The sequence below is a fragment of the Geotrypetes seraphini genome, chromosome 5 (genome assembly GCF_902459505.1).
Source record: "Geotrypetes seraphini chromosome 5, aGeoSer1.1, whole genome shotgun sequence".
NCBI classification, from domain to species: Eukaryota; Metazoa; Chordata; class Amphibia; order Gymnophiona; family Dermophiidae; genus Geotrypetes; species Geotrypetes seraphini.
Window position 1 is genome coordinate 169,759,659 of NC_047088.1, and position 22,199 is coordinate 169,781,857.

The following is a 22,199-nucleotide window of genomic DNA, read 5'->3' on the forward strand; positions in this document are numbered from 1 at the left end:
CAGAAGACAATGGAGTTGGTTCCACCACTGCCAGAATCCAGGAAGAAAGTCCTGCAACCAAGATTACATTATACATTTATGGCATGCCTTCTGAAAAAAGAAGCATTTCCCTGACCCAAAAACCTCACAAGAAGCAACCCTACCAAACAAGACCCCTATTGGGGAGCTTGACACAGGAATACACCATAGCCTACCCAATAATTGTAGTATGTGGACCCTGAAAGAGTTTATATGTGCAGTGCACATTGCCAGATAGCATGAGAGAAAGAACTGGACGGCTATCCACATTTCCTACATAATGGTATGCATGTACCTGAGTGAAGTAGGCTCTAGAAATTATTCTAAAAGTACATTTTCACCAGAAGGAGCCTGTGACAATTTTGGTAGAAACAGTATGGCTTGGCTAATGTCAGATTCCTATAGGGGCATCTCCAATTCCTCACTCCACTTATGTACCAACCACTCATAAGAGTGAACAGGTAAGATATCCTATAACATTCTGTGTAAGTGGGAGACAGACATAGGTAGCCCCTCTTCCTCCTCAAAGAGAGTCTGCAATCATTTATTGAACCCCAAGGAGAGCCCTGCAGCTTTTAGAGCAGCAGTATAATGTGTCATTTGAAGGTAACCGTAAAGATCCCCAGGTTCCACCGTCAAAGTATTAGTAAGGGCAGGAAAAAACAAAAGCAAGCCATCCCCACCCAGGATCCCAGCCAGTGTGCGTATAGGACTATAGAAGTCAGACCTGGTACAAAATCAGAACTGCCTTGTATCTGTAAGAGATCTGTGGTATTAAGGATTATAAATTAAGGTCTTCATAAGACAACACCAAGCAATTCGCAATGGACTCGATAAGGAATTACCCTGGGCCAATGGAAATAATTTATTGCGAGGTGCATGTAATAAATAGGTCAATTGTAAAGGAGAAAAAAGCGCTTGTTCATAATATAAAGGGGTAAAACTATTACCCCCAAGCACCTAATCCCAAACTTGCCTAGAGTAACTATGCCCAATTATATAGTCTGAAGTCCCACCAACCTATCAAAGCGAAGCTTAAGCTTCTTTCCCACCCAGCACAAGGTAGAAATCAATCTTTGCAAACAGTGCCAGTCCCGACAGGACAACCAGAGGGGAATCAATTGAAACATATATAATCATTTTGGAAATAGCATCATGCTAAAGAGGGAGACGCTCCCACCCAACGATGAAGGAAAAGACTGCCATTTGACAAATTGTTGTTTAGTACAGCTAAGAAGCGCAGGTATATTCACTTGGGATAATTGATGTGGATTTGAAGGGAGGTTAATACCAAGATATTTAAAATGTCCCACAATCCATCAAAATGGAAAATCAGGACCCCATTGCCATTGCAAGCTTTTATCAGTAGTGAGAGCTTCCAACTTCTCCATATTAAGCTTAAAACCGGAAAACTCATATATTCAGCAAAACTCTCCAATAAGGTGTGTAGGGACAAATTAGGCTGAGTAAAATAGATTAACAGATCATATGCAAAAGCAGCAATTTTGAAAGTGTGATCCCCCATGGTAACACAAGAATTTCTGGATTACCAAGAATTTTCCTAATAAGAGGGTCGAGAGTAAGGACAAAAAGTAAGGAAGATGTTTTGTATCTCATTGAATCAGAAAAAAAATCTGACTGTGCACCATTAACACCCACCCTTGCCCACAGATTATGATAAAGGGCCCGAACCCAAGTAAGATTTTAATAGGATGGATGGAACTTCCTTTGGGACATCATGGAAGAATACATTTATTCAAAATTGTAGAATTTCCTACATGGTTATATGCTTTGCAGACGCTACCATAAAGTTGTTGAAAAAAAAGATTTTTTAAAAATTGTACCAATTATTACTAAATTGTGTTGGGGGGGAAGGAAGCCCAAAATGCAACTTAAATTGATGATGAGGCCATGGAGGAGGGGAGAACTGGGCCTCCCTGACCTTGATGGTTATAACAGAGCCTGTTTGTGGAGCCACTTAGGGCTCCTTTTATCAAGGTGCGGTAGGCGGTTAACGCGCGGAATACCACGCGTTCAACCATCTGCTGCGCTAGTCGCTAATGCCTCCATTGATGAGACATTAGTTTTTAGGCTTGCCATGGGGGTTAGCGCGTGATGAAATGTCCGATGCGCTAACCCCCTTAGCGCGCCTTGATAAAAGGAGCCCTTAGGGGATTGGCTTTTGGGTAGAACAGATTATACCCCTACTCAAATTGAAGAATTTTTTTTCCACCTTGGCACTTCAGTTACTTATTGCAAGCGCTGAGTCAGTTGCTCCCTTCTTATGTTCAAGGTAGTGTAATAATGAAGCCACTTAGAGAACTATGGAAAGATCTAACAAAATATTCCAGTGCAATAGGGATGATATGCTGAACCAAGGGTCTTGCATCCGCTCCCGTGAGTACGAGGCAGGAGATACTGAGCACTGCTTTCAGCACCTTCTCCTAGCTCTCTGCTGTCCCCAGTCAATTATTTCTTTTGAAAGCGAGCCTGTAGGAGCAACTTTGATCTGCTCGGTCTTTCTTTTTTGTTTTATGCAAGTTTTTTGCGGGTTTTGTGCAGGATTTCATGTTCTAGTAAAGCTCCGGTGACAGCCTAGCTTCCTTCCAAAACCCTGCAATCATGAATCTGGCAACTAGGGAGGTAATTCTATAAGGAGCCTACTTTCGTTTATAGAATTGTCCTTTAGGTTTTTCTTTGAGTGATGATGTTGACTTGCATCTCCTTGAGATGCTTATCCTGAGCCAAACCAGAGATACGTAGACATAACTCTGGAATCAAACTAGGAGCCTTTCACATAGTATCCTAATAAGGATGCTGTTAGTTGCTGCTAGGTACTATGTTATCCTCCTGCTAGATTTTAGGATTTAGCTTCATCTCTTTCTTGTAATCAGTCGCAGAAATGGTTCAGTGGCTCACAGATGTTCTCCAGGGTCAAGCGCTGTACAAGATTGGTTAGAAAATACCAGAAGGATAACAAGCTGCCATGCTTTCAGTTTCTCTCTCAAAATGCAGAAGGAGCAAGGTTCCAACTAGTGCTCTCATGCCTGTCCAGCCTTAAGTATAGGTTCACCTATGTACATCAGCAGTGGGAAATAACTGTCTTTTAATAATATCTATTAAGAAGAGAAGAGATGATAGATAGTAATGTTGCTTACATTTTTAGTCAAGTGATATATTGTTAAATAAATGCTGAATTTGTATATGTTTATAGGTGCTTCTTAGTGGATTTCTTCCAAAACCAGATTCTAACCATACGTTGACAAGTCTTTCCAGCCCAGGCAGAAGTTTTATCTTTATAAACCAACGACTGGTGTATCAGAAGGATATATTAAAGGTACTATATACTTTTCAAGAAAGTTCTGAAACAGCCCTAACTTCACGTACTCTTAACAACTCTAAAATTGACAAAGGATCTACTCTTTACTACCATAGCAATGACAATTGTGCTCCCATTGAAACCCCCTTTTATAAATCTTTTGTAAGCCGCCTTGAACCGCAAGGTAATGGTGGAATAGAAATCCCTAATGTAATGTAATGTATTACAGTTTATTCTTTTTTTGTATTCAACTTGTTCAAGAAACAAAAAGCACTTTGTGTTTCCTTTGAGTTTCTTATTGATGTGCATGCATCTTGAATCTGGCCTACAGATGTTGCTATTTTGTTACAAGAAGGGCAGGCTCAATGAAAGCCAAATAGATCCTGACAGCCTCAAAGACTCAAAGAACTATCAGTGCATACTTTTTACCTGTAAGAAAGAAAGGTAATTTTCACATAGCCCATTTGCCTAGGTAAATAACTTTGAAAATTTGCCCTCATTATTTATATGTATGTGGGTTGGGGATGTGAGGCTGAAGGTTCACCTAGGGTGCCCAATTTCCTTGCACTTGGCACTACAAGGGAGAGTCATTCTTCAGGAGTATTCCCAGCCACAGCCAAACAACAAAGCTTGAAGCCAAATCTAGTTCTTCTGTATTGCAATATTATGCAGCACTGCCTAAACACAAATGCTTTCAATTAATAATTTTTAAAACCATTCCACAGGTAAAAACAATGTGGTGTTTGTGGAAATTGACTTTTCTAAAATTTCCAGCCTGATACGCAGGTGTATAAGGGCCTGTATGCACATGTTTTTATCTGCAGGAAATAAAGGCTTTTCGGGGGGTGGGAACTGCACTTAGGTGCATAATTTTGGATTTTATAAAAGTATGCATTTATTTGTTTTCCCAACCCCCAAATAAACAATGATGGACACCAAATGCCAGATATAAATGTGTGCACAGTTTTTCTGAGTAGTCTTAAAATTCCAGCAAAGATTGTATAGTGAAAAAAATATGTACATAAGAATTGCCATACTGGGATAGACCGAAGGTCCATCAAGCCCCGAATCCTGTTTCCAACAATGGCCAAACCAGGTCCCAAGTACTTTTAATCAATGTGGTCATTTAAAAAATTACCTTTTTAGTGCCAAGATCTTCCCATACCTTGCTTGCTGTACCTCCCTTTCTAATAAGTCCAGGTCAGTAGATGCCAAACCTACACGTATACTTGTTTGCACTTTTCAGTCTTCTTTCTCAAGAGTTAAATAACAATATATTATGTATTTTAAATATGCAGTTTCATTATTTTCTTTATTTTTCCATTTAATAATTATTTTAAGTTCCCTGATTTTCATTTCTTGAATTCTGTGTAGCTGATTCGACTGTACTGTAATTTGACATTCAGTAAGGATCCAATCCAAAGTTACCCCATTTTCTTCATCAGTATTATTATACCATCTTCTGCTGTGGATGTCAATGTAACACCTGATAAAACTCAAGTCATGATGCAGAACAAGGTAACCAACTTTTTCTCTGTTTCTTAAATGTGGTCTGAGCATGGGATTTTGATGCCTTTAGCAATGAGAACTATTCAAGGACTCCCAAGACTATAGATCTTTTTAGAGAGGACAGAAAGAAGGAATACAAGTCTGGTGTACCCTATGTGAAATTTGGTAGCTACTTCTCTAATTTTGCAATATATTGCCTTTAAATTCTTAGTCTCTGGGTCAGACTTTTCTCTCTATTTGTCCCAAGTAGTAAGGTCAACACTTGGAACTATAAAAAATTTCTTTATTTTACCTTGGTAGATTTGAACAAGGTAACAAATGCTTTTCTGTTACATTCACTTCAGAGCATGTTCGATAGGTGTTCAATCTGTGCCTGTGAAATGGGTCTTAGAGAAAGCCACATGCATTGTTTTTGGCCCCTCCCATATAGCAGAGGAACACAGAGCCTCCCACACTATTTTGTTTTCTGCAAATGAACTGTGCAGAAGTGTGTCTGATCTGCTTTGCTTATTTTTCTTAATTTTGAGGTAAGTTCAAACCTTTTGGTGGCTTTGGTGCCCTGAGATCCCTTATTCAGGGGGTCTCTGCCTGGGAAAGGAAGCAGTTTCTGCAGAGACGGACTGCAGCTTCACAGGGCAAGCGTCGGGTAGACCTGTGGGGTCAGCCTGCTTTGTGCCACTTCAGAATTTGGGGTCCATTCCTCTAGGAGCAAGCTTGCCTTCTGAACCTTTCAGAGACTTAAGTGCAGGCTGATTGCACCCTAAGAGCCCACGGGGTGTCGGGTTGCAGGCTGCATTTTTCCTGTCCCCAATCACGTGTTGAGGTTCCATGGGTGTTGAGGTTTCGGTTGGGGTCTGTCCGACTGGCAGTCCAAAGATTCTGAAGATTGGACTGTTTGATGAAATCCTGAGGCAGAAATTCCTTTCCCTTCACTTCAGCTGCAGATATAGAGCTGACAGGCAGGCACTGCAGAGATTTTGAGTACAGACCCATTATTTCTTATGGGGAAAATCAGGGGGGGGGGGGGGGGTTTCTAATAAAAATTCATTTTGGAGGGTAGGGTTCAGGTCTCTCACCTCCAACATTTCAACATTTTTATTTTTTCAAATAGTTTCCATGGACCATTTTTGCACGATTTTGCTTTTGGCAGTTATCTTGGATTTTTATCGATCTTTTTTCAACTTCTTTTTTCTGCCTTAAAACCTCTCAATTTTGTAAAAAAAAAATTAATCAATGGCCTCCTCATCCTCTTATCATCTGAATTCATGTGTTGATTGTGCCGGATTGCCGGCAGAAGAACATCAATGTACCACATGCCATGACATGCACAAGGAGGGGGGCGGGCCCTCTAGGGCTGGAGAACCAACATGAGTCTGTGAATTAGCCAGAAAATCCCACCCGGTACCTGTTTTTGGTGACGGCGTGAAGTCCGCCTCGTCTGGGGACCTCTTGTAAGCCTTGTCTGGGATCCGTCAGGGATCAACTTCGGCCCGAGTGTGGCTTTCTCATGGAATTTCTCTGGCTCATGTGGAGAGCATATCATACGGACCCAGCTCATGCAGCACAGCTAGTAGGCTCACCTCAAGCTTCTGGGCCATTGTCTTCTTTAGTGGAGGTCACTTCTCAGGTCCCCAGTGCCCAGGTTCCTGAGGACCCAGATTGCCTTAGTTGGCACACGATACTATGCCTATTTTGTTATCAGATACTGCTTCTACCCTGGATGACACTGATTCCATTTCTTGAACAGTTAAGCAGGAAGCCTCGGCGAGCCCTGATCCTAGTGTTACCCCTCCATTCACTGGCTGTTTAAGGTAGTCTCAGTTCACAATTTTATTTTGGGCGCCATGAAAGAACTGAAGTTGGAAGGTCAGCCCTCCACTTCTCAATGTATAGTCATGAGCCACTCTAATGTTCCTGCACAACAAGATCTCACTGCTATAGTCACAAAACAGTGGGAGACTCCAGGGAGTTCTTTCAAACTGACTAAGACTATGTCTCAGCTTTATCCTAGGGCGCCAGAATTTCAACAGCTGTTTGAACAACCAAAGGTTAGCAGTGGCTCAGGTCACCAAGTGCACAGCCCTCCCTAGTGAAGGAGGAGCGATGCTTGAAGATTCTCAGAATTGCAGGGTGGACATGGGCTTAAAGGAGCTTTTTGAGGTGGTTTCTATGGGCATCAAGGCATCAGCAGTAGCTGCATTTGCAGCATGTGCCTGTCACACGAGACTGCGTTGGGTACCATTGGTAGAGGAGAACTCCTGCCCGCATATGGTGCTGGAGGGAGTGGATTATGTAGCGGACGGCTTGTATGACTTCATGAGAATTCTAGGCAGTTGCTTATCGTAGGATGCTTTGGATCCATCACTGGACTGGAGATTCGGTCTCTAAAGCAAAACTGAGCAGGCTGTCTTTCAAAGGACAAATGTTTTTGGTAAGGAGCTTGATGACCTCATGGCTAGTGTAGCAGACCGCTGTCCTAAGTTTCTCCCATACAGCAGGCCTAGTCATTCCCCTATGGGTGTTTGTGTGTGTGGTCGTGGTTCTTTTTGTCCCTCATGCAGATTCCACAAGTCTGCCATGGGCTCGCCATCCAGAGATCTTCCCAAGGGTAAAGACAGTGCCATAGCAGGCTTCGGGTTCTTGCACCGGTCCATTCTCCAATAGGTTCCAAGGATGCCAGGACTCCAGCTGCGCCTCCTCTCGCATTGGAGGATGGTTGTCGGCGTTTCAGTGGGAATGGATCTCCTCAGACCAATGGGACATCCTATGGGAAGGATACAAGATAAGACTTCTTTTGATACACACACACACCCATCAGAAATTCAGAGAAAAAATCCAGGGTTCAAGCAACACTGCAGTGGCTCTTGGACATTCAAGCGGTAGAGCCAGTCTCTGAAGAAGAATCGGGCTTAGGGAGATTCCCTTTATACTTTATCATGCCAAAGAAAGGCTCAGAGGACTGGAGACCTATTCTGTATCATGAAAGTTTCATCAAACACCTTCTGAACATATAGTGTACCTCAGAAGCACAGCATCCCTAAATGCATTTCATTAAATAATTGTTTTCACTTTCTCTTTTATATATATATGCTGTATATGGCAAGAATCTTGCATGGTGTGGCTTTTTTTTATTTTTTTAAGTCTTGGACACTCAAATTTGTGTGTTCCTAAAAACTAAAGGTGAGCCAATAGGATAGCTTGCATATGGTTGTGTGAAAAAGCATCAACAGCCTGAAAAGGTGCTTATGACGACTGAATGAGTTGCATGAGACAAATAATATAGGCCAAGTTCATAGGAGGATCCAACAGACCTGGTGTTTCTAAAGAAAAGCATGGGTGGGAGAAAAAAAGGTGACTGGCAAATTTTCTAGAAATAAGGATAACATAGCAGTCAACAGTGCCATGGTATATAAAAGGGCATCACTGAACTTTGGTGAAGTCTTAATGCTCATGCCACAAATGACATGTCAAAGTACAGAGCCATCCTAAACTAACCATATTTTAGCTGATCATGCAGGTGGCTCTCCCAAGTTCAAGCTGTAAACTTAAAAACATACAGCAAGTCTCTTATGTAACTTCTCCAATGCATTTCTGAAAATTCTGCACTTTCGCAAGGAAACAGTACAGTCATCACAATGGTTACTCCAGAGGAATTTCTACCATCTCTCGATTTGACAGAAGCTTATCTTCATATTCCTGGGTCACAGGAAGTATCTAAGATTTCATGTTCTCCAGCAACATTTCCAGTTTGCAGCCCTTTCTTTTGGGCTGGCAGTTGCCCCCCACACTTTCACCAAAGTGATGGCGGTAGAAGCAGTGGCCCCCCACATTTTCACCAAAGTGATGGAGGTAGAAACAATGCAATTCCGCAGAATGGGGGTCCAAGTTCATCCTTATCTGGATGACTGGCTGATCAGGGCTCCATCCCAGCTGAAGTATGAACAGGCACTGGGAACAGTGGTGTCTCTGCTGCTGAATTGTCAATTTCAAGAAGAGCCAGCTAACACCATCTCAGACATTGGAATATCTGGGAGTTCAGTTCAACATGGTGAAAGGTTGTATTTCTTCCCGTTCCATAGCACTTTTGACCCCCACTGCCTGACATTACCTTCAACTATTGGGTTCCATGGTGGTCTCCCTGGGGGTTGTGCACTGGGCCAGGATGCACAGGCAGCCTTTACAAGAGTCTGTTCTGTCTCGGTGGTCCTTGCAGTGTCATCCCCTTCAAATGCCACTCCCCTAGATGGTAACAGTGAGGAGCAGCCTACACTGTTGGATTCAGGAAGAGTGCATAACACTCATGTCCGACGCCACTCTTTCCAGCTGGGAAGCTCATTGCAGAATCCACTCCATCCAGGATCGTGGACTCCCCTTCAAAAGGATTGGTTAATCAACCTTCTAAAGCTTTGAGCCATATGGCTGACGTTGAGAGCTCTACAAAACACCATGGAAGGACAAGTGGTAATGGTATTTTCTGACAATTACATTACATTAGTGACTTCTATTCCGCCTGTACCTTGCAGTTCTAGGCAGATTACATCAGAAGATAACTGGACATTTCCAGGAAAATTACACTCTAGGGGGGCTGGTTAAATAAAAGAGTCTTAGAGGAAAAATTACAAGATGGGTAGCGAACATAGGAGAAATTACAAGAAGAGTAGAAATCAGAAGAGAACTGGACATTTACAGGGAAATTACAGTTTAGGGGACTGGTTTCATAATTGAGTCTTTGAGGAGAAAGTGCAAGAAGAGTAGGCAATTTGAGGGGGAATTTACGAAGGGAGGGGGAAGGACAAGGGGAGAGCTGAGATAACTGGATACATTTTTTTGAAAAGCAGGGTTTTGATTTATTTTCAAAATGATTTGAAAGTCGCTTGTTGCTGTCAGCAAGTTAGTGATGGAGGGGTCTAGTTTTGCTGCCTGCGTCGCTAGTAGGTTGTCATACATCTTCTTGTGCCGAGTACCTTTGAATGGGGGGTAGGAAAATGGGGTCAGAGTTCTCCTTTGTCTGGTTGTAAGGTTCCGATTTAGGCGATTATTTAGGTAGGTGGGGGCAGTACCGTTTATTGCTTTGAATAATAGACAGTATAATTTGAATTGAATTCATGCTTGTATGGGTAGCCAGTGTGAATCTAGGTAGGCATTGGTGATGTGGTCAAATTTTCCAAGTGAATAGATCAGTCTGAGGGCTGTATTTTGTACAGTCTGTAATTGTTTTATCAAGTTTGTGGGGCATGGTAGGTAAAGGATATTACAGTAGTGCACTAGACCTAGGACTAGGGATTGGACTATGAGCCTATATTGCTCTTTGTCGAAGAATTTTCTTATTTTTCGTAGATTGCGCATGGTTAGAAATGCTTTTTAAGTAGTCTTGTTGATTTGGGCCTGCATTGTGCAGTATCTATCGTTACTCCTAGGAGTTTGAGAGCGGACTGTATAGGGTATTTGGTGGTATTTATTTCTAATTCTGTTATGGATGGGGTTTTGTCCTTTTCAAGCAATAGAAATTTTGTTTTGTCCGAGTAAAGCTTCAATTTGTGATCTGTCATCCATTTTTCCACTGCTTCTAGTGTTTTTTTCAGATTATCTGTTGAAATGGGATCTGGTGCATCGAAGGGGAGGAGTATGGTTATGTCATCTGTGTAGCTGAATGATGTTATGTCAAGGTTATCTAGAGTGGTACCAAAGGAGGATATGAAGAGGTTGAAGAGCATGGGCAACAGTGGTGACCCTTGTGTTACTCCGCAGGGGTTGGACCAGGGGTCTGATTTAAGATCGTTTTGTCTTTATTCTGTATGTTCTTGTTTTAAGGAATCCTTGGAACCAGCTGTATACCCCTCCTGAAATCCCTATGGCTTCTAGTTTCTGAAGTAGTATGGTGTGGTCTGCCCACCCCCTAAATTCTTCCCTGAAGTGATCCCACATGCTTATCCCATTTTCTCTTGAAGTCCAGCTGTCAGTTTTGTTAGTGGCCCCCCAATGTATGGTGGTAGGGGTTAAGTGAAAAGGCGTACTGACCAACGCTGGTCCCAGATTCAGTTCCCTCACTGAAGACTCACCAGGAAGTAGAATAAAGAAGGCGATTGCATAAAGAATATATTATAGAAATAGATTTACAGAAAAGCAATATTTATAATCATTACAATTAAGCATTACAATTAAATAGAGAGCAAAGCAGTTTCCCTGCTTTACATAGTCTAGAAACAAAGAGAGACATAGAAGCTTGCAGTTCTAGGAAGAGCCAGAGAGAGAGAAAAGGGGGATAGTCTAAGCTTCGTGTTCCATAGATAAAGGGAAGGATAGACAGAGAGAGAGAGGGAGAGCCAAGACAGAACCAGAGTGCCAAGCCAAGAGCCAAGAGATAGCTAAATAGAAAGAGAGATCCATTGATAGAGCAGAGAGCAGGCTTTTATACCTTGGAATCTTATTCTGAATAAAGAAAATTATTGTATCTCCCAGTATCTTTCTGTTTAGAACTTGCAAACTGTTTGAGACAATGGTCAATTTAATTGACAAAGGAGGGTGTGATACTTGCAAGCATGGAAGATGGGATTAAGTCTCTGGCTTGATCTGTGCACTTGGACCCATTGTCCTAAGCACCCTCTTAATCAGACATTAATACCTTTTAGCTAGTCATGATTCAATCAGGGCAACTTAAAACATATCAGGGATACTTAAAACAGTTTCCCTGTCCTCAGGGTCTATCTGCATTCCCATGCCAGAGTCAGATTGATATAATTTTCCCATAGGCCTCGCTGACATAAGTAATGCCAACTAAAAATGCTGAATGGTAGCGATAGCTAGGCTGACACCAGCGTGCTGCTGGCCTGAATTACCTGCAGTGGAAGACTATTCCAATGATCAACCACCCTCTCGGTGAAGAAGTAGTTCCTGGTGTCACCATGAAATCTCCCACCCTTGAGTTTCAATGGATGTCCTCTTGTCGCCGTAGGTCCTTTAAGAAAAAAGATATCTTCTCAATACGGCCCGTGAGATATTTGTACGTCTCAATCATATCTCCCCTCTCTCTACGCTCCTCGAGTGAGTATAGCGGCAACTTACCAGCCTTTCCTCATATGGGAGATCCTTGAGTCCTGAGACCATCCTGGTGGCCATTCGCTGAACTGACTCCTTTCTCGGCACAACTTTTTGATAATGCGGTCTCCAGAATTGTACACAATATTCCAGATGAGGTCTCACCAAGGATCTGTACAACGGCATTATAACTTCGGTCTTCCGGTTGACAAAACTTCTTCGGATACAACCCATCATTTGGCCATCATTTGTCTAGCCTTGGATGAAGCTTTCTCCACTTGGTTGGCAGACTTCAGGCTCTCTCTGTGGTACATCTTGCCAGAGTAGAAAATGTGCAAACAGATTTGCTCAGTCACCAAGCCCTCGACTCGGGAGAGTGGTCTCTCACAGTGGGTGTTCCATCTCATTGTGTATCATTGGGGTGGACCAACAATTAGGCTTGATGGCTTCAGCCAGGAGCTCAAAAGTCAAGTGGTTCTTCAGTTGAAGATCAGAGCCAAGAAGCTTAGGTCTAGATGCGTTAGTTCAGCCCTGGCCAATTCGAGAACTCCTTTACATCTTTCTGCCTTGTCCCATGGTGGGTCAAGTCATCCGCAGGATCATAACTCATCTAGGCCTGGTGATCCTATGGCCCCAGATTGGCTTTGCCATCTGTAGCATGCAGTTCACATCCATTTTCAACAGGACAAGAGCCTCAAGCTCCCTCTTCATTGTGACCTTCTCAGTCAGGGACTGGTTCCTATGGAGAACCCCTAGTGCTTTGGTCTTACTTCATGGCTCTTGAGTGCAAGGCCTTGATTCAAAGAGGTTACTCTGGCATTGTCATTGCCACTCTTTTCAGGTCCAAGAAACCCATCTACTATGGCGGCTTATACCAAAGCTTGGAAGGTTTTCAGCAGTGGTGTGCCAGAGACCAGGTGGAGCCGTTGCACACTCCCATTCCAGTGGTCTTAGCCTTACTGCAGGCCGGTCTAAAAAGGCCTGGCTGTGGTTTCCCTCAAGGTACAGATGGCAGGCCTTTCCTGTTTTAGAGTGCTCAGCGATTCCAGTTCGCTTACAGCTCATCGAGATGTGACCAGATTTCTCAGGGAGGCACTTCGCTTGCAGCCGCCCCTGCGACAACCCTTTCCTACATGGAATCTAAATGTTATGCTGAAGGGGCTTGCTGAAGCTTGTTTTGAGCTGCTTAAGGATGCATCCCTTCTGGACCTCACAGTCAAGACAGTGTTCCTCATGACGATTGTTTTCAGCAAGGTGTATTTCTGATCTACAAGCTCTCTCTTGTAGAGATCCCTTTCTCCAGATCAGAGAGACAGGGGCTTCCCTCTGTACAATTCCTTCCTTTCTTCCAAAAGTGGTTTCAGATTTCCATGTCAACCAGGAAGTTTGTCTGCCTGCCTTTCATCCCACAGTGTCGGAGCAGAAGGATAAGATCTTATGGAGACTAGATGTGCAGAGGGTCTTACTTCACTACTTAGAAAGGACCAATGAATTCTGTTTTTCTGACCATCTGTTTGTCCTGACTAGTCAATCCAGACGGGGTAGACCGGTGTCCAAGGCCTCTATTGTTAGATGGATCCGTATGGCCATTTCTTCGATTTATATCTCCTGTGGTAAGCAGCTACCAGTTTCTCTAAATTCACTCAAGCAGGGATGTCGCAGCTTTGTGGGCAGAGTCTCAAGCAGTTCTTCTGGATGAGATTTGTAGAGCAGCTGTTTGGTCTTCCCTTCATACCGTCACGAGGTTTTATAGAGTGGATGTGGCAGCTTAGTCTGAAACTGCTTTTGGAGCCTCAGTTTTATAGTCAGGCTCTTCTGTCCCACTCTAGATATTGCCATTGCTTTGGTACATCACATATCTTACAGACTCCAGAGTGGATGTAACAAAATGGAAAATTAGATTTTTACCTTTGGTAATCTCCTTTCTGTTAATCCATGGAGGAGTTTGTACAGCCTGTCCTCTGTCTATTCTGATTTCTTTCTGTATTGCCTGCATTTTCTGCCTCGGATGTTTCTCCTTTTCAGGCCTAAGTATCTTCCAATCAGCTGGCGGGCCCTGTGGGGAATCATTCTGCATACAGCAGTTTGGTTCTTATTGCTTTCACTCAACAAATGTAGACATGAAAGATGCATCAACTGGGGCTTTATTGCATTAAAACAAACATCAGACTTGGGAGTTTTGGCCAGGTACTAGTGGCATGGATTGGCCACTATGAGAATGGGCTACTGGGCTTGATGGACCATTGGGCTGACCCAGTAAGGTTATTCTTATGTTCCTGTTAGCTTGATTTATTTGGACATAAGACTTTCTTGACTCATTTCATTATTTAACTGACTGTGGATTGATATTGCGGTGTTTGGGCTTTTTTGGTATACTCTATTATATGAAGTGTCATTCTCCAAACAACAGAATATTTTAATAGTTTGACCCTAGGAAGGCACTAAGGTGCTGAAACACAGGAGGTGTTGAGTCTGATGTTTGTTTTAGTGCAATAAAGTCCCAGTTGAAGCATCTCCTTCATCTCTACTTTTGTTGATTGAGTGTGATATTTCATAAAAGTGTTTCTCTGTTGTTGTTGGGGGTTTTTGTTCTTATTGTTGCCATGTTCGTGCATGTTTTTCATGTTTCCTCTTTATTAATTGTTCTCTTATATGTTGCAGAGCAGAATAGAATAGTGTTATGATGGCGGGGAAGTTCCCCATGTCACCTTCTGTGTATGCCTTCTTCCGGAGATGTTCAATTGTTTTTGGACTCAATTATAGGGAAGGAGTATGGGAGGAACCGAAAACAATGTGTGTGGCTTTCTGCAAGACCCGATTCACGGGTACAGATTGAACACCTATTGTACAAACTCCTCCATGGATTAACATAAAGAAGATTATCAAAGGTAAGAACCTAATCTTCCATTTTGACCTCTAAACTGGATTCTTGTAATTCTGTAATAATGAGCTTGCTTGGGAAGCCACTGAAGCATCTCTAATCTACAGCTGCCTGACTTCTGTTCATGCTGTTTATAAAAGACCCTGTTGTCCTCACCCAGTTGATCAATGCTCCTTTGAGCTGCTTGATTTTTGCTATATGAAATGTCTGACCTGGCAGGTTTTGGTTTTGATGGCAGTCACTTCCCCCGTACAGAGTCAGCGAGCTCCCAGTTGTTTGTTTCTTTTGACTCTAATAGGATAGGGGCTGCCATCAGTAAAAAAAAAAATCCCAAAAACCCCCATACATAAATAAATAACTTTTGCTCTTATTCTTTCCTTTCCTATTTTTAAATGGAGTTCTTTTCTTAATGAATGTGAACTATATATTGTAAACCGCTTGGATCCTTTTTAGGCTGTTATATGTTATATAAAGTTTTTAATAAACATAACCATAAACTAACCAATTGGCTAGCTGATTACATCTCCTTAACTTGTGCCCAGGCTGGATTGACTCTGGAGGATCATGTCATGGCTCACAAAGTTAGAGCCGTGGTTGCATTGATAGCTCATCTCTGATCAGCCTCCTTAGAGGAGATTTGCAAATTTGTAACATGGTTTAGTAAGACAGTCCTTCAGCATTTATTTTGGGTTTAGAATCCAAATCATCCCCCCTCCAGGCCCTTTTTTATTTCTATTCAGGCTGTAAAAAAAAAAAAAATCATGTCTTTTGCCTGTTACAGGCTATGTCATTTCTTCAAAAAAAAAACCCCATTAAAATTTGTTTTTATTTTGAACCACCTAGTAGCTAGTGAGTCCCATATGCGGGTATAGTCTGTCTTGCTTGTACTTGAAAAAAGTGAAGTTACTCACCTGTAGCAGATGTTCTCCAAGAACAGCAGGATGCATATTTTCACATACCCTCCTACCTCCCCTAGTTACTATTGTATTAAGACTGCCTTGGTCCCTCACATGCTCATTGGACACTGCCCAAAGCTTCTACAATAAAAAAAATACTGAAGAGCATCTCCATACTGAAGCTCTGTTGAGTGACATCACCCAAGTGAAAATATGGGTACTAATGTTCCCAGGGAACACCTACAACAAGTGAGTAACAACACTTTCTTTTCTCCAGCTTTATCCACAGATTTTCAGCTTACTTTCTCTGCATATAAGTTGGTTGGTTATTGGTTGGATTACAGTAGCCATGTTTAATTCGTAAAAGGTAGTCAAAAAAGTATGAGATTAATCAAATAGAAAGAATATATGCTGGTTGCTTGCTGCCTTTTATTTCTAGACTTACCTGGCAAAATTGTTTAGCAGCACTAAACTTTACAAGAACTGGCCAGAAAGAGTCTAATACTCTGAAAGTAAAAAAAACTAATGCAAAGAAATACAAAAAGAAAATTGTGATAGTGGAAAGACATTTAATTTTTATGGATCATCTCTAGGAGGCACTTTGCTGCTCAAGTTTTCTTAAGATGCTTGTCTAAGTAGTTTCTTAAACTACTTATGTCTTTACTTTTCAGGAATCTGTCTTACGTGCTGTTGAAAATGTGTTGATGTCGCTGTATGGAAACCTCCCTGGTATACTTCCCGTGGAAAATAATAATACAGATGTGTCCTCACCAGACATGTATGTTAATAAAACAGGACTAACAGATGTGCTGGTTAATGAAGCCATCCCATCTGGAAATGATGAGCTGAAGACTCATACTTCATTCTTTTCAGTCAGTAATGACATGCAAAATGTTGAGCATGGAAAAAACAAGGAGATCTGCTTAAGGAATCAAGTACATTGTAATGATAATCCTCCTGGTCTGTTTGACAAAAATGAAGTTTCTGGCATTGAGAAAATGAGGAGTGATATATTTCAGGCTGGATCCATCAATAATTTTTCATCAGGTGGGGACAGCCAAAGCGATTATAAGGTAACTTTTACTATGGATGATGCTTCTCTTATGGATATGCAGCCTCATCGTGACCAAGGGTCTCCCCTGGGAGCCAAGCAGATTAATGAGGCAGAAAGACTTAAGGAAAGAACAATCCCCAAGGACATTTCTGAAATCTGTGCAGATAACTGGAGCAGGGGAAATGTGTTCAAAAATTCAGAAGGTAAGAACCTGGAACCTGTTAAGATTCTGATGCCTTCAATCGACAGAGACATGTGCCATAATGAAAGTGATAAGAGCCAGCCATTAAATTCAACTCAAAATTACTGCAGCAAAAATCCCAAAACTTCAAATGTGATCAATGAAAAATTTGGACAGATTACAGCCTATAATTTAATCAGTAACCATGTAATCAGAAAACCTAAATCTGCAAATACTCTTTTTATGCAAGAATATCGCTCTAGAATCTTAGCAGACAACCCAAAGGCCAGTCTGGAGAACATTGCTGCAGAAGCTGAAAATTTGTGGATAAAGCTGAGTGAAGAGGAAAAAAGAAAGTAAGTATGCAGATCTCAGAACTGATCTGTAAGCTTTGTAATTTCCAGTCTTGCAGTGGGTGCATGGGAAAAAAGATGAACCCTAATTATTTAGAAAATATAGTTTCAAAGAGTATTATGGCTTCCATACAACATACTAGCTATAAATTATTGCTAATCATTGGGTTTATGTTTACAAAGTTGTACTATTTTTGGATTTAATAAAACTCATGCACATTTTCTACACTGGTTTCCATTTATATAACTTACTAAAATGTGTTAAGCAATTATTGTGGGAATTAGCTCATGATGTTAGTATATGATTGCAGTAGCTCAATAGAGAATAAACCTATAAGGATGCTTCAAAGATTGCACATAATTGACTAAATTACTGTCATATACTTGTATGTGTGTGGAAATATGCATTATACATGCCAGTATTCCAGCAATGTGTTACTCTTTAAAATTAAACCTAAATGCTATGGCGCATAGTTTGAGAGTAGGTATACGCATGATTAGTCTGTGAGTTATGCTTCTAAATTATAGAATAGGTCCAGATGTGAATATTTACACCTGCTTTATGACTGAAATAAGTAGTTGTGCCTAAAATATTCTATAAAGAAAAGTAGGCACCTATTTTTCTTCATAGAATATTTTCATAGAATTTCCTTCATAGAATATTTTTCTTCATTTCTTCCAAATAGATGTGTTATTGATGGCTAAAAGTAGGATATCCAAACCCTCAGGGAAGTAGGGAAAATATCACAAATTCCAACTCCAAAGGAATGATAACTAAAACAAAAAAGTGTTAAACAAAATAAGGGTACCCTACAACTTATATGACTCTTGCAAATGCTCAGAACCTTAAACAAGGTAGAAGAACTACAAACCAGGGACAAGCCCCTAAATTCGGTCTCCTTAGTCTTTCATAGCACTGCTGAAAAGTCTTTTAAGGGTGATGAATATAATTGAACTAAAAAAAAGGGATAAAGATCAAATGTGAATAAAGTGCCAAAATTTAAAATGTATATTGACTTAGCTTCAAAAACACCACCAGTGAGTGGAGATGTAAAACTCAAGCGCGTTCTGATGCGTTTCGCTCGAAAGGGCTGCTTCAGAGGACACCCTCAGTGGACTCTCCCCGGATCGTATGTTGAAGTTACTAAAACAAAAACAACAAAAAATAAATGACAAACTGATGAAACATGAACAACTGATACAAACACTTGATGCTGCCGGTGGATACCTCTCAGTCTTCTAATATGAATTCCTCTTCTGGTGTTGTGATGTCAACCCCTTAGCTAGACACCATATATCTAACTCTACAGCTGTCAGTTACCGTCGAAGGAACGTCCACCATTCTACCTCGGGGTTTAACCCGTGAGGGACCACTATCTGCCAGTGGAAGATCCAGATCTGTTCCCTTTTCCATAAATTAGCTTGCCAGTTTCCATCACGGGACAACTGAGGGGCTTCCAAAATCACAAACTGCAAGTCCTCAAGCTGATGAGATTTTTCCTGCTGGCGGATAAGGTTCATCATTTGAGAATGCGTACGTATTGCAATACTGAGGAGCGGTGTATTTGATTGCCTGTCCCTGCCATTTGTTCTACATTGGCCACACCATCAGACCTATTAAAATTAGAATCATCAAACATCTAAGCAAGATCCGCCGAGGTGACACAATGGGTCTACTGACCAATCGCTGGCAGGAAAAATATAATCAGTTATAGTGTTAGCTACGTGGTGTCCAGCTGAGGGTGTGACGTCGCAACTGAGTGCCCAAACTCTACCCCTGACTTCACCCCCATAATAATAGTACTAATTGTAATGCAATTTCTTCCTTCCATTTTTCATATATACACAATATAATCTTATTAATACATAATGGTAACCACAAAATTAAAAAAACAAATCATGCCAAATGAACCTGATTGAATTTTTTGATTGGGTGACCAGAGAGCTGGATCGAGGACATATGCTAGACGTAATTTACTTAGATTTCAGCAAAGCCTTTGATACGGTTCCTCATAGGAGGCTGTTGAACAAACTTGAAGGGCTGAAGTTAGGACCCAAAGTGGTGAACTGGGTTAGAAACTGGCTATCGGATAGACGCCAGAAGGTGGTGGTTAATTGAAGTCGCTCGGAGAAAGGAAAGGTGAGTAGTGGAGTCCCTCAGGGTTCGGTGCTAGGGCCGATCCTGTTCAATATGTTTGTGAGTGACATTGCTGAAGGGTTAGAAGGAAAAGTGTGCCTTTTTGCAGATGATACTGAGATTTGTAACAGAGTAGACACCGAAGAGGGAGTGGAAAACATGAAAAAGGATCTGCAAAAGTTAGAGGAATGGTCTAATGCCTGGCAACTAAAATTCAATGCAAAGAAATGCAGAGTAATGCATTTGGGGATTATTAATCGGAAGGAACCGTATATGCTGGGAAGTGAGAAACTGATATGCACGGACGGGGAGAGGGACCTTGGGGTGATAGTGTCCGAAGATCTAAAGGCGAAAAAACAGTGTGACAAGGCAGTGGCTGCTGCCAGAAGGATGCTGGGCTGTATAAAGAGAGGCGTAGCCAGTAGAAGGAAGAAGGTGTTGATGCCCCTGTACAGGTCATTGGTAAGGCCCCACTTGGAGTATTGTGTTCAGTTTTGGAGACCGTATCTGGCGAAGGACGTAAGAAGACTTGAAGTGGTCTGGAGGTGGGCGATGAAAATGATAGGAGGCTTGCACCAGAAGATGTATGAGGAGAGACTGGAAGCCCTGAACATGTATACCCTAGAGGAAAGGAGGGACAGGGGAGATATGATTCAGACGTTCAAATACTTAAAGGGTATTAACGTAGAACAAAATATTTTTCAGAGAAAGGAAAATGGTAAAACCAGAGGACATAATTTGAGGTTGAGGGGTGGTAGATTCAAGAGCAATGTTAGGAAATTCTACTTTACGGAGAGGGTGATGGATGCCTGGAATGCGCTCCCAAGAGAGGTGGTGGAGAGGAAAACGGTGACTGAGTTCAAAGAAGGGTGGGATGAACACAGAGGATCTAGAATCAGAAAATAATATTAAATATTGAACTAAGGCCAGTACTGGGCAGACTTGCACGGTTTGTGTCTGTATATGGCCGTTTGAGGGAGGATGGGCTGGAGAGGGCTTCAATGGCTGGGAGGGTTTAGATGGGATGGAGTAGGTTTTAACGGAGATTTCGGCAGTTGGAACCCAAGCATAGTACCGGGTAGAGCTTTGGATTCTTGCCCAGAAATAGCTAAGAGATAAAATTTTAAAAATTTAAATTGAATCAGGTTGGGCAAACTGGATGGACCATTTGGCTCTTTATCTGCCATCATCTACTATGTTACAAAGCACACTGTATGCACAGAAAATGTTATCATTTATATTTGGGGGTTTTCAAAGCGGTCAAGACAGATTACTTTAAAATATGCAGGCCGCAAGAAGCACTGAACTATTCCAGCTCTTCAGGCAGCCACCCAGCTTCCGGACTCGATAAAAAATCATAGGCAGCCGCGATGAGGGAGCTTTCAGTACCGCTACCAGCACTGAACTGTTCCAGCTCTTCAGGCAGCTCCCGCAGCCACCCAGCTTCAGACTGAAGGAAGGAGTCTTTCCGGACCCAATAAAAGATCAGAGGCAGCCGTGGTACGCAGCCCATGGTCGCGTGTCCGAAGGGGAGTGGCCAAAGGGGCAGGACACGCCCCTTCGGAGCCCATGAGGATCTGGAAGAGGACTGAGACTTACTCTTTCTACCATGGGTAAGAGAAAAGCAAAACCTCATCTTCAAACCTTAAGTTCGGGTCCTATCGACCGTTATCTTTCAGCTTCATCTCTACCCGGGACAGAAGAGCAAGTAGCTTTAAGTATCCAGTCAACTTCCCTTTCCTCTGGAGGTCCTTCACCACCTCTCCAGCCGTTAAATACTGTTGGAAGTGTAGATACATCCCCCAATGTTGAGGAAGTATCTCCCTCCTTACAATTGTTTAATGTATCTGGACTTAGCATGGCTAAGCAAATAAGTGAAGTGAAGACTAAAGGATTGACTCCTGTCCAGATGGTTAAGGAGCCTAATTCTGAGGTTCTTCCAAAGGACAAAGTTATTACTTTAAATGATATTTGGCTAACTGTTAATAGAATTGAGTCTTCTCTTCAAAGCACGTTTTTGAAATTGTGTCAATTTTCCACAGATATAACACTTAAAATGAATGAGCATGTCCTCAGTCCTCCATAGCCCCAGGTACATTAGATAGATTGTGAGCCCTCCGGGACAGATAGGGAAAATGCTTGAGTACCTGATTGTAAAACCACTTAGATAACCTTGATAGATTGTATATAAAAACCTAATAAACTTGAAACTTGATAATCAAATAGTAGAGCTAGGAGGTAAATTGGATAAGTTGGATAAGATTGTGGGTAATTTACAAAACACAGCTCTGTCAAATATTAAAGAGAGTGTATTCTTTCATGCAAAAATGGAAAAAATGGAGAATCATATTAGAGTCAGGAATCTTCATTTCCTAAATTTCCCAATAACGCATTTCCTTTCTCCTTTTGAGCTGGTAAGAATGTATTTGAGGGAGATTTTGCAATATTCTGAAGTGGATAATTTTCAACCTGATAACCTCTATTATGTTCCGAGGGCTACTAGGGAGGAGGGAGTGGATGGGGAAATTGATAAATTAGTTTCTCCAGATAGTTTAGATCTCTCCCAGTTCCTAGAATCATCTAAAGACACAATAACAAAATGTGCTAAACTATTGGTAGTCTTTAAGATAGAACTAGAGAAACAAGCTATTTTGAAACTATATTTTACCAAAAAACAGGCTCTGTTCTGTGGACAAAGAATTCCCATATTTCCTGATGTCTCTAAGCAGACTCAATTGAAGAGGAAGCAGTTCTTGGCACTAAGGCCTTGGCTGTGGGTGCAACCTTCTTCTTAAAATTTCCTTGTAAATGCCTAA

General features: G+C 41.7%; 1 protein-coding gene across 2 annotated transcripts in view; it reads left to right on the top strand.

Annotated features, from left to right (window-relative positions):
* The window catches only part of PMS1 (PMS1 homolog 1, mismatch repair system component), a 131,234-nt gene that overhangs the window by 75,541 nt on the left and 33,494 nt on the right, over nucleotides 1–22,199 (top strand). For both annotated transcript variants that reach the window (XM_033946607.1, XM_033946608.1), the window contains exons 7-9: nucleotides 3,233–3,355; nucleotides 4,712–4,855; nucleotides 16,330–17,249. In XM_033946607.1, coding sequence (XP_033802498.1) covers nucleotides 3,233–3,355; nucleotides 4,712–4,855; nucleotides 16,330–17,249 — 1,187 coding nt within the window. The remainder of the gene's footprint in view (nucleotides 1–3,232; nucleotides 3,356–4,711; nucleotides 4,856–16,329; nucleotides 17,250–22,199) is intronic.